This window comes from Poecile atricapillus, chromosome 3, assembly GCF_030490865.1.
Source record: "Poecile atricapillus isolate bPoeAtr1 chromosome 3, bPoeAtr1.hap1, whole genome shotgun sequence".
In the NCBI taxonomy this organism is placed as follows: Eukaryota; Metazoa; Chordata; class Aves; order Passeriformes; family Paridae; genus Poecile; species Poecile atricapillus.
In genome coordinates, this window is record NC_081251.1 from 111,507,144 (window position 1) to 111,519,619 (window position 12,476).

At 41.2% G+C, this 12,476-nt stretch overlaps 1 protein-coding gene across 1 annotated transcript in view; it reads right to left on the reverse strand.

The window, feature by feature from the left end:
- Positions 1-525: 525 nt before the first annotated feature.
- The window catches only part of SNAP25 (synaptosome associated protein 25), a 61,431-nt gene continuing 49,480 nt past the window's right edge, over positions 526-12,476 (reverse strand). The window contains exons 5-8 of the mRNA XM_058836511.1: positions 11,937-12,054; positions 8,035-8,160; positions 5,794-5,938; positions 526-1,847 (exon numbers count right to left, since the gene is read on the reverse strand). Of these exons, the coding sequence (XP_058692494.1) occupies positions 1,779-1,847; positions 5,794-5,938; positions 8,035-8,160; positions 11,937-12,054 (458 nt within the window). The 3' untranslated portion in view covers positions 526-1,778. The remainder of the gene's footprint in view (positions 1,848-5,793; positions 5,939-8,034; positions 8,161-11,936; positions 12,055-12,476) is intronic.

Consider the following 12,476-nt stretch of genomic DNA (forward strand, 5'->3'; position numbering starts at 1 on the left):
CATGCGGAATTAATTCTAATTTGTCCATATAGGGGAAAAAACCTGGGAAAATATGATAACGTTTTTCATTGGCAGCAAACCCTAGTTGTTGTTAGTCATTTGAGAAAATTATTGTTAACAGACTATCCAAATTCTGTAGGTCAAAGCCTTCCTTATAAAGAGGTGTACTAGCACATGACTAAATCCACTACAGGAATGGATTTTATCTACTAAGGAACTGTATCCTTCTGTACCATAATATTTATTTCATTTTTTCTTTCCCTGGAACACGAGAAAAATATTTTGATTCAGTGTTTGGCAATACGAGCCAGGTTATTTAAAATAACAGTCACTTGGAATGTACCAAGTGTAATTTTTAGTGCAGTTACTTTTCTATGGTATTGCAAACCAAAATCTTTAGTTTCCCACGAAATACAATAGAAAAGCAGCTTGTAAAGAGTCTTTAGACTTTCTTCTCCCAGGTAAGTGGCAAATATGAAGTTGTCACTGACACGTAGGGCAACAAATGGATAAAGCAAGCATGGATTCTGAGATCTATAATTTTTAATAATCTTTAAACTAGCTACAAAATGTCAATCACTTCACAAACTGACAGGAGACATAAGGAATTTTCATATTACATGCTGTAAATGATATTTATCTCACAGTTTATCTAGAGTTCATTCATTTAGGTTTTTTAATTATTTTTTAATTGTCAGCTACTAAACATCTCAGCGATTTGGTGTGCATAGCTCTAGGTAAGCAACAGAGAACTGTACCGATAACAAACCACATGGGGATAGCGACTAGTAAGAGAGAGCCTTATAAAAATTACATTTCTTTGCACCATTTCATATGGTGGTTGTTTCCTCCAAAAGATAGTCTTCAAAAGCAGCAGACAAACCCAATATATTACACTTATTTCTTTTTGTCTTTGACATATTTTCAGCCAAGCTTTTATTTTGCTGGCAATGGCTAAATGGTGAGTGCCAAATCCCTCTTTTTCATAATTAAAAAAATGATCATGATTAATAACTATATATATATCAACAAGAAAAAAGTGGCACAACTGCAAACTTGCTGGTATAACATAGTCCCAAAAGAGTCCGAATACTGAGCATGCTTTTGTTGTCATTGTTGGTGTGCTACTGCCATGGGAAAATTCTTGTTTAAGTAGGAGTCTAAAAGTCTATTTATTCCTCATGCATAAATGCATAAATCACATCACTTTTTAGTGCAATGCTTGTTATAGTAATATAATTCCACATTGTCTAATCATGAAATCATAACAACAGATAATGGCAATGAAGAACTGAAGACAGCAGGTTTAAGTGCTTAAACATCATGATACCCAAAGACAGGAGCATGGCAGTAGCTCTGTGGAATGTCACAGTTTTACAAGAACAATACTGTATATTTAAAGGTTAACAGCACGTTTAGCATTCCAACAGTGTTGTCATTCAGCAAACATCATTAAAAAAAAAAAGAAAAATGAAGAGGGGGAAAAAAAAGGAAAGGAATCCAAAACGGAAACAAGGAAAGGAAAGGAAGAACCCCAAAAAACATCATAGTGAGCTATAGCCATCAAATCAGCACTATGTACAACCTTTGGAAAGAAAGATATCTAGAAAAAAATAATTACAAGTATAATTTTTGGAAAGCTGACAAACTACACAGGACAACATTTACAATGGGGCTGATATGTGCATGTGTGCAAACCTAGTAGATAAATACCATGATAAAAGCATGAAGGTGCTGCCCTGCTGGACAGCATTAAAAGGAAATGCACTTCTCTGCATTTAACCGCTGCCCAGCATCTTTGTTGCACGCTGGTTGGCTTCATCAATCCTGGTTTTGTTGGAATCAGCCTGCGGAAACACAAATGAAAGAAAGGAATGAGTACAGGGAGAAAGAGAGTATGAGAAAAAAGAGTAGGGAAAAATAGGGAAGAAAGACAATGTTTTGTCGGTTCTTCCATAATTTTGGCTAGATCACGGAAAAATGTAGCTTGAAAATACTGGCGAGCTGGTTTTTATAGTGGTATTAGTGACCCAAAAGGAGATCACAGATTTTCTGGTTTTACTTCATGAAGACTTTGAGCAGAGCTTTTCTGTTTGTGGTCAGCTCCACTGAACTCTGTAAATGTGGTGGCAGATCTGTAGCTGGTGCTGTAAATAGCATTGGTGGTACCGAAGGTAACAGATGACAGCATGAAAACTGGTGGTGTGTATCTGTATTTTGCTGAGGTAAAGTTTCAGAGCCCTTGAAGATTCAGTGTACCCAGACTGTGGTCTAATTTAGATCATCAGGTTCTGGTCAAAGCTAAAATTTTAGTCGATGTAGACACTGCTGGAGCAGAGAAGCTGGATCATCTGATATAGGGAATGCTGACAAAGAGAAATCTCTTTGAACAGACCAGCCTGGATATCTTTGCTCTGCGTGTGAAAGGAACAGAACAGCTGTGAGGGATGCCAGTACTCCAAAGTTCACCAATGTAGTTGCAAGATAGAGTAGCCTCTCACTGGGCAGCAGCATAAACAGGAGTTAAGAAAAGGCAGGGATTCTACTGTGATTTGAAGCAATCAAACTGCAATTTTGTCCAGCATAGACTGAGCCATTAACTGCACTGTTTTCCCTGGGGTAACACCTGCCATGATTAATAAAATGGCACCACTTGGGAGGTTTGGGAGTTCTCTCTGAGTGAGAAGATAGACCATGACTTTCTGTAGCTCTGCAGAAGTTAGTTTTGGAGACTAAAGACACTGTTTTAGCTGACAAAATCTGGCAAAACTCCACTCAACCCCACGTTGCCATGCCTACTTATTCTAGCAGAGGGACTAGATAGAAAATGGTTTCAATTTTTAAAATCAGACCTGTGGGAAAGGTGAGAATTGTATTGCTGCTTTAAAAGCATGGGCTCTAATAGTAAACTCTTTTTGTGGTTTGATGGCTGCATTTTGTTAGTTTTGATGATTGTTCCCACATCTCTAGGGTGTATCCAAATTGTACAGATTTATTTTAAATCTCCAATTTGCAAAGACAGAATGGTGAAGCAACTTTCCCACGTGCATTTAAAAATCCTTTAAGAATGTTTATACTGATGTGCAATAAATCTTTCTGAAGTATCTTGGGCTTTTCTCCATAATTGTTTTGGAAAATGCTATGTAGATGTGTATTTTTAGTGCAGTAGCATGTGCTAACTCCTCAACAAGTGTAAATCAGCAAAACTACTTATTACAAGCCACACTCCATATATTTTAGCCGTGAGTTTGACCTTGTCTACCACAGTACAATTTTGTGTGCTTTTGCCAAAAGTGCTTTGAGCTCCCTCTACTTTCCCCCCAGCTTCTATTTCTGATAGATTTTAGGGCCAAGCTCTTCTGGTGATGGTGCCATTTGACCTACCCATCACACTGTCATTTTGGTTTTTGTTCCTTTCTCTCTGATCTAAGGAAAGGATAAATAAAGCCTTTTATTAATTGCTGTCATGATTACTGTGGATAGATCAGATTACATCGCTGCATTGAGATTGCTCTGGTTTGGGTGCATGCATCCAGTGTAACATAAATCCTTTAGGAGCATTTATGCTGCATCCCAGGGTACTTTGTGATACACCCCAACTTTTGCAAACTGTGCCAGCCAAGGATCTTTCTAATGGCTGTAATCGACCCAAAGCACAGTGCTCCAGCTGGTCAGGAAAACAACCCTGGCAGTGCTGCGAGGAAGACAAGGGTCTGTTGGCATATTTCATTGTAGACTGGATGTGTGTGCAATTGTGGTTTCGCTGTTATCCAGCTAACCATCATTTCTGTCTTTTATAGAGGGTTTTACTAATACATTGTGTTCCTTTTTCTAGTACCTCATTACTATGTGTCCTTACTCTGAGAAATTTGGCTTATTTTTCACTAAGACTGACTTATTTTTGTGCTGCTCTCATGACGACTCCTCTGTGTACGATGCAAATCCATCTTTCACAAATGTGTCACTGTTCCTCAGCCAAGGGCCCTGGGTGATTTTATGAATGCACTAGCTGCCAATGTTATTTTGCCATTGCTGTACAAAATGCCAAAGTCTGTAAGAAGACCACATAGCTGTGGAAGGCCGGTCCCTCAGCTCACTGCTCTCAGCATGCACTGTTCGAGGTTTGGCCCATGTGCTTTATGTGCACAGAGGGCCTGGTCAATGTTTCCAAAATCCAGATGATTGCAAGCCTGTGCTTGTAGGAGAACAGTGACTTGTTGGGCTTGCTGTGTTTTGGGATAGGATCCTGCAGGCATGGGTAGGATGCCACTGATTTCCATCCACAGGCATGTCTCCTGCCACTGTAACATGAGCAGGGGAAGTGGGAACACAACAGTGCATGTCCTCATTGCTTTGAGAAAATAGTGTATGTCCTAGGCTTCTTATTTAAAGGCACTCATGGTGGAGGCTGTATAAACTCCCTGTCCCTTCTCAAAGTATGGAGAGATGTACTGCTTTCTATTTCTCTGCATATGAATAACAGCAGTAAATCCCCAATGCTCCTTGTTTTCCCAAAAATATGAAATGGTGCATAATGGCATCCCAGTAATACTGTGCATTTTCCAATCCAGTCAAACAAACACATGCAGCTTTATAAAGCAAGACTTTTGACCAGCACAAAGCCATGTGCTCTACGGTGCCAGATGGCTGCCTCTCTGTCAGGGATGATCATCCCACCCTTCAGACAGCGTATACTTCACCCAGTTCTGTCTAGAATCTACCTCTAATAAAGGAAAGCTCTTGGAGTGAATCCCCCAGTGCAGTATTTTCCTTAATTTTTTATTACTGGGCTCTGATATTGTTAACTGACACAAAAAACAGGCATGGACATCCTGCTTGTGTGTAAGAAGGCTCAAAAGCGTCAGCTCTACCACTTGAGGTCAGAATTAACTCTAAGCACCACATGTAAGTCCTTGGTTAGATCCTTAGGTTGTGTAAATCTCTGCAGAAGTGGAGCATGGTGTTGATTTTACACCAGATCTAGCCTCTTATGTCACTTCAGCCTGCCTGTGCCTGTGCCTGGAGCTCTGCCAGTACCAATGCAGATGGCTTGCAGATCTTGGGATCTGAGGATGGCACTGAGCTCCCAGCCAGGCTTGGAAGGGGCTGTGCTCTGCTTCAGAAATCTGCAGTGCAGGTCTGGCACTGGAACAGTGCTCTCTGCCTTTTTAGATGGTGATTTTGCAAACTTGTGCTGAGCTTTTGTATTCCACTGGGGCCGTGTGGGGCCCAATTATGTATAAATATATAAATATATATACATACACACACACCCTCCCCCAAGAGAGCAGGTAGATCTCTGTCCTAATGTTGTTATAAGCAGCGCGACAAAACTGGCTGCACTGTTATCGTATGGAAAAGCTTTGCTTAATAAATCTCCATCCTTCTCTGGATGTTCCTCCAAGCAGGTGATCTAATCCTGAGCTGCTCATGGAGTTTCTGAGGAAGGAAAAGCCCAGGAGGATTAAAATCTTTCCAGGAAGTGCCAGGGCAGTCAGATCCAAGCCCTGCAGTTCAGCATAGCTCAGGGGATTTGTCCTTTTTCAGAGTTATTGCAGAAGGAGCCTTGATGTCTGCTAAAGGGTCCCCTTGCAGTTGTGTGGTAAACTCAACAGCAAGGGTTTGGCCCAGCCTGCACTGGAGGTGCAGATTCACAGCAGTGAGCTCTGCTTTGGCCCAAGGATTTGGAGGAAGAAGAGAGGAGCTATTTCTGTCCCTTGTCCTTTTCAGGCCCATGTTTGGAGAAGGGAAAACAGCCCCTTTTGGGATCCTCATGGAAATGGCAGCTCTTACCTTCTCCATGATCCTGTCAATCTGGCGGTTCTGTGTGTCGATCTCGTTGCCCATGTCCAAGGCCATGTGACGTAAGTTGCCAATGATCCCGCTGACCTGCTCGAGGTTTTCATCCATTTCATTTTCCCGGGCATCGTTTGTTACCCTGGGAGCAAAAAAACAATTCTTTAGGACATTCCCCCTGAAACTGTGATTCAGCTGAAACCTCCACTGCATCCTCTGTTGCTTGTCACCTGAGGAGCAGGCTGCTGTGCTCAGCTTTGAACAAAAGGGATTAATGAGTAGATAACCTGAAAAATGTTACATGCTTATTTTTTGGATGCTGGGCTCAATTGTCTGAGTTATCAGTGCTCTGTTTATATGCTCATGTCTGCTGTTAGTAGGAGTGTTGCTGTCTGAGCTTGCCTGTACCACATGCTGCACCTCTGTGTAGTGATCATCCTTCCCAAAGAATGAAAGGGTGCTCCATTTGGATCTGTGTTTGGTTGGTGTTCACGGAAAGCGCTGGAAGGTGGTGGAATTACAGTGGTAGCAGCTCCCCTCCTTGACCTGCAGATAGCTAATGAATACTGTCCAGTCCTGGTACGCTTGGGGCTCACAGAGATACTGGGGAAGAGATGCTTTAGCTGTGAAAATCCTGGCCTAACATCTTATTTAATTAACTGTATTTCTGGTGAAAGACAGAAGCAGCTTCTCTCAGATTTAGTGGCTTTAGTAAAGATCATTCATCTCTCATTCTTAACAGCCTCTTTTGCAGTTGCTTGCTTTTTGGAAGGAAAAACCTGTGTTTGAGACAAGGCCCAGTTCTACTCTCCAGTTACTGAAGAAGCAGCTGGTGACTGATGTTGGGAAAAGCAAGGTCTATGGGTCCCACTCAGAAATTTCTACTTTGAACCTATTATGCAATTTATGTTCCTGTAGGTACCCAGAGGGTGCTCCAGGCTATTTGCAGAACAATTATGGTGCAGCAGCAAAACTTCCTGCACTGCTATTCTATTATCATGCCCCAGCCTTCATTTCCATGGGGCTGCCATCCAGAAATAAAAAAAAAGTGAATGGCAGACCCATCAAATTTAAATGGCAACTCCATCCCACACTCCAGATTGCTTGACAGCATTGTTTCTATCACACTGATTTCCCTTTATCACAGCAGCCAAAAAAATAAGTGGATAATAGTTTTTGGAAAGATAATTACTTATTAATCTAGTGTCCTTAATCTTCAGAGATCAAAGCTTTGCCTACTGGTATGCCATTATCCATGCTGATAGCATTGTCATCTAAATACAGGACCCATAAGCTCTGTAATCAGAAGGTACTTTGTGCTGGACCCCTCGTGGGAAGTTTGCAGTGAGGTTGCCTTTTATATAGCAAACTACATCAAACTGGCTTTGATTTGGGAGCCCAGGGATTTCCACTTTGTTCCTCCATAGTGGTGGCTTCCCAGCAGCTGAGGAATGGGGCATCATTCCCCATGCAGTGAGGTTTTGAGGATACTCACAAGCAGTGGAGGGGTGCACCTGTAATTTAAAGTGTTGTCCAGGTTCTGTGCTTGGCTCGGTGCTTTGGCAGGAAGCCTGAGGCTTTTTTGTTGTTGAAAAGAAAGGGAGGGCTGCTGGATGCTTTGGTACATCTTCTGGCAAGGATGGATAATGGGCACTACATGCCTTGAGACATAATGGCAATAAACTAGTGTTTATCTGACACTTCATTTCTAAGGCGTTTGACAAGTGTCATTAGTGAGACCCATAATAAGGCCCCCAGGAAAAGTGTTCACACAGGGAGCTGGAGTGCCGAGGACAGTGCTGGCTGGCCATGGCTGTCTGCACCCTCACAGTGCTGCTGTGAAATAAATAAATAGACTTTATTTCTAGTTTATTATTGCCCAAATCTGGGCAGTCTCAAAAAGAAAGGTTTGAGCTTGTGTTTTCAAGCATCTTCTGGTTCTCATGGCCACGACCCTTACTTCCAGGATTTCTGGCAAGGTCACCATCCTTTACACTAGAGCTCAGGTGACCCTCAGGGTCAGGAGAAGTCCCTGGATGCAGTAAACCTTTAGAACGTGTCTTAATCACCATCAACCTGAATCCGAGCACCACTTGGTGGAAAACCCTGCCTCCATCACATTACCCAGCACCTCTGAAGGAGTTAATGAGCACCACAGAACTCATGACCATATGGAAGAAATCTAAATATATCAGTGACAAGGAGAACAGAGAGAAAACAGTGGATAAAAAGGCTCACCTGCGGATAAAGCCACCACTGATGGCCATCTGCTCCCGTTCATCTACGACACGTGCAGGCTGGCTGGCTACAACACCATCCTGATTATTGCCCCAGGCCTTTTTGTAAGCATCACTTGATTTAAGCCTATGCAAAAAAGATGATGAGTAACAAAGCACCAGGTGCACGAGGACAAATGCAAAACTCTTTACCTCTCCAAGCTAAAAGCTGAATCAAGCAAATGAGTTTTCAGATAGAGGGTCATTGGTTGTATACCGATATATCATAACCCTAAATAAAAGGAGGGGGTGGATTTTTTGCTTATTTTTGACTTTACTGCCACAACTGTGATGGTCAGAGGTTTAGTTTCCAATAGGGTGAATTGCAATTGTCAGGTCTACAACATTTCACACAGGTTTTTGGATGTTGACTTAGTTTCCAGAAAGAAGGAATAAAAAAAGAAAAAAAAAAAAAAAGAAAAAAAAAAAAAAAAAAAAAAAAAAAAAGAAGAGAAGAAATACAGATAAGTAGAAAACATTGTTTCATTTCAGTGACACATATGTTTTGACATCAAACACAGAGGACATACTGGCAGACAGACATAAAAACAGAACTGCCAAGTATAGTGTGTACATCACATCACAGCAACACACCCTCTTAGAGAAAAACAGATTTGGCTACAATTTAACATTTTACCATGAATAATATTTGGTTTCTGATGATATTTTTTCAAGATGTACGTGGCATAACAGGCATTTAAAGCCACTGACCTTTCCCAAGGTGATTTGGGGATGATTTTATCATAGGGTTCATTAGATTTTTCAAATAATATATCGGTACTTGAAAATAGTAATCATACATCGACAGTTGATGTACAAACCTTTGTCCACAGAGACAAAAAGTAAAATAGGCAGAAGTGAAATGAGTGCAGGAAAAAATAAAAGATACAAGCAATCTAGCATCAGAAAGGGAAATTTTTCTACATTTTTCTTCATGCACCAGCTACAGGCATGAATAAGTAAAGCATTCTCACTAAGCACAGTTGCCCCAATAGTTCATCATACCCTCAATGCATCAGCAGTAACAGCCTTCACAATAAGCAAGACACAGGCAAAAATGGATCATCACTTCCTTCAGGAGTTTTAAACCACAGGACTTCAAAAATAGTTGTTAGCAACTTGTTATATTTGTATTTTGCGGCAGTTACATTAACCTTCAGAGAGCCATTTTTGACTGAGCTGCCATGGATAGAAAATTAAAATCCAGGCACCCCCTAAAGTGGCAGATTGACATGTGCAGCATATATAAGGCTGTTGTCATTTGGGTCACCAAACAAGATTGAACATTTTAACAGGGGAATGTAAGGGTTTGGAGTCAACAGTTATAAGTTCTTGATTTTATTCCAGAAATGGGGCTTTTTCCAACAAAACCACTGGGAACTGCAAGTCTCTGTGGTTTCCCTGTTCCTTGGTCAGCTCCAATCAGTTCTATTAACAGCTCTGTGGCTTGGATTTTGTGGGAGGAACTGAACATGCTTCTGGGAGATTTGGGAAAGGACAAACCCATCTCTGGTGTTATGTTCTCTCCATGCTCCCTGAAGCAGGTCAGTTTTAAATGAGCCTGAAGATGTGTTGTATGATCCAGTATAGAATTAAAATATAGATTAAAAAAGGATCTTTCCTACTCTTCTGTTCTGTTGCTTATTTCCTATTACAGTTTTTGAAGACTTAAAAATATGATGGTTGGCTTGTTTAATTTTAGTTCTCTGAAACTATACATCAGCTTTGGCATTTCTAGAAATGCCTGAAAGTAATTCTCTTGCTGCAGATATATTTACAGGGTTTTGCCTGTTCTTTAGACCTGTGCAACTTTGTCAGTGAGACAGTTTCAGTATTTGAGGTAAATGATTTTATACACCCAGAATCTGATCTCTTGTTTTCTTGTGGACTTCCAGTTAAAGACAACAGGTGGAGCTTGGATACGCTCATGGTCAATAGTAGTTCTCCTTTTGAATGTGACCTGATCAAAGTTCCATGCTGTGGACATTTTGGGTCTCCCAAGAATGTAGGATCAAGCTTTACATATTATTAAGGCTCAGAGGACTGTAGTTTCACTGTATATCAGGGTAGAGTTATATGTGAAGTGGTTCATCTTTTTATAAATATATGCCATTAATCTCCCACCAGCCAGAAGAGCATTAGGGGATCATGGTGATTCTGATGCCTAGAACTGTACGGATTTCTCTCTCTCCCCCACTCCACTCCTCAGAACATCATGTTATCTGTACCAGTGGAGTCCTGGCTTAGTGACCCAGGGAACAGTCTCCAAAACCATTCTTCATCCATCCTCTGAGCACTGGTTAGCAATACTGCTCTCTGAAATACAGCTGCAGACTGATAGGGTCAGAATGCCTTAGAGAAGGGAAGAGGCACCTTTAAAAATTCATGCCCCCTGCATCACCTGCAGAATCATTCTGTTCTTGCAGCATGATGCTGCAGCCATGGCGAAGTGGCAAATGTTTAGTGCCATGTGCCAGGTGCTAATCCCATCGCTGTCACATGTCTGGCTGTCAGTTCTGAGCTTCTACAGCTTGTGTAGTGTGGGAGATGTAAAGTTTCTGCTGCATTTGTATCTGCAGCTCTTGTGCACCAGCTCCTCTGGTGTAGGGCAGCAAGGCCTACAGTCTGTCAGAGCTCACACCCCTTGCAAAAGGGGTGTATGCAGGTCTTCCCGTTCCTCATACCCCCTCTCCTGTTGCATATCAAGGCAATAATAATTCTGGGAAAAATGTTTACCCCAAAAAATGTATTCAGGGCTTGGTATATAGAAGCAAAATAGATTTAAAAAAAAAAACTGAGGCAGTATCTGTATTGTGTCCTAAGAGAATTAACTTCAAAATAAATGTGACTGGTAAGGCAAAATCCCAGACCTGCTCTTCTGATTTTTGGCAAAACACCCCATGAACTCTATGACAGCTCTCTTTCCTTTTGGTCTTGATAATCAGGGTAGGATCAGGCCTTGGCTGTGAACAAAGTTCACGTAGAAAGGGAATTTAATACTTCAGCAACACTACTCAGCTTTGTTTCTTGCACAATCTCTGGCCAACCATTTAGGAATGTTTTCACTGCAACCTGGTTTCATGCCTACTCACTGCATGCTGGATTTGCCATTCCTCAAGGACTTCGAGTTGGTCCCCGATTTCCTACACCCACATAACCGCACATCACATTTTCATTTGGCATTTAAAACAAGCTTGGCATTACTTGGAGGACGGTTTCGTTCAAGTGTGATGGCATGCAAGCGAATTCGATGTATTTCAACATTTCTGCTTAGTGTACGTGCTACCCAAACGAAAGAAATTTGGCATGTTGAGGTTTTCTCAATTTTTTTGCCTGTGGCAGGATGAAAACCATTTCAAGTTGGGTTCCAATTATGAAACGTCACATCTCTTTCAAGATCTCATCAAGGACTATTTCTGCTGAACAATGAAAAATGTTGTGATTTTCATCCACAATTTTGAGCAATGTTTAGTATGACCTCTTCTGCATTTTTTCAGCTCTTTTGTTTATGAAACTTGTTTGTGAAAATATGTTTCAAAATTTAGAGTGTCCAGGAATAAGGTAGCCCCAGTGTTTTTGTTTGCTGGAAAATGAAACCACTCAGTACACTTTGTGTAAAATGTTGAAACTTTTACCATTAAAAGGTGTCGACAGTGAAGCTTTCACTGCAGTATGCCTGATTTTAATGCATCTACAGTAACTCCCAGTCAGTTGTCTATGCTATGAAATGAATGCATTTGAACCAGAATCGTTCTTTCTGCATGCCACATGCTCATCCTGTCCATGTGCCTAGCAAGGATGAGCTTCACAAGGCCTTTGGGATCAGCCTTAAGTGCTCAAAGAGATGAGGCAGGCAGCACCTACTTGTTACATGGACAGACACAAAGACCACAGAATTTTCCTAGGTCCGTCAAATTCTTTTCTGCTTCTTTCATGTCCTTATTGATTTGGTCCATTCCCTCTTCGATGCGTTCCAGTTGTTCTGATTAAACACAAGTATTTTATCCCCACAGAATGAAGCAGATGGAAAAGGACAAAGAAAAAAAAGACAAAAACTTCAGACATTCACTGTGACAAAAAACTGGACACCACATAGCAGAGCCGGTACCCAGTACCTACTTGTTACAAGGACATATGAAAAGGCCACAGCATTTCCCTAAATCTTTTAAATTTTTCTCGGCCTCCTTCATGTCTTGGTTGATATGGTTCATGCCTTCTTCAACACGATCGAGTTGTTCTGGTCAGGACAAAGGGATGACAGTGTGGAATGAATTGTATTTTTGTTTGTTTGATTTTGTCTTCAACAGAACATGAAAAATGACCATGTAGAACTGAGTTAATAATGACATTACAATGCATTAATCTGAGCTGATGCATTGCTGAAAGGATGTATGCTGCATTGGA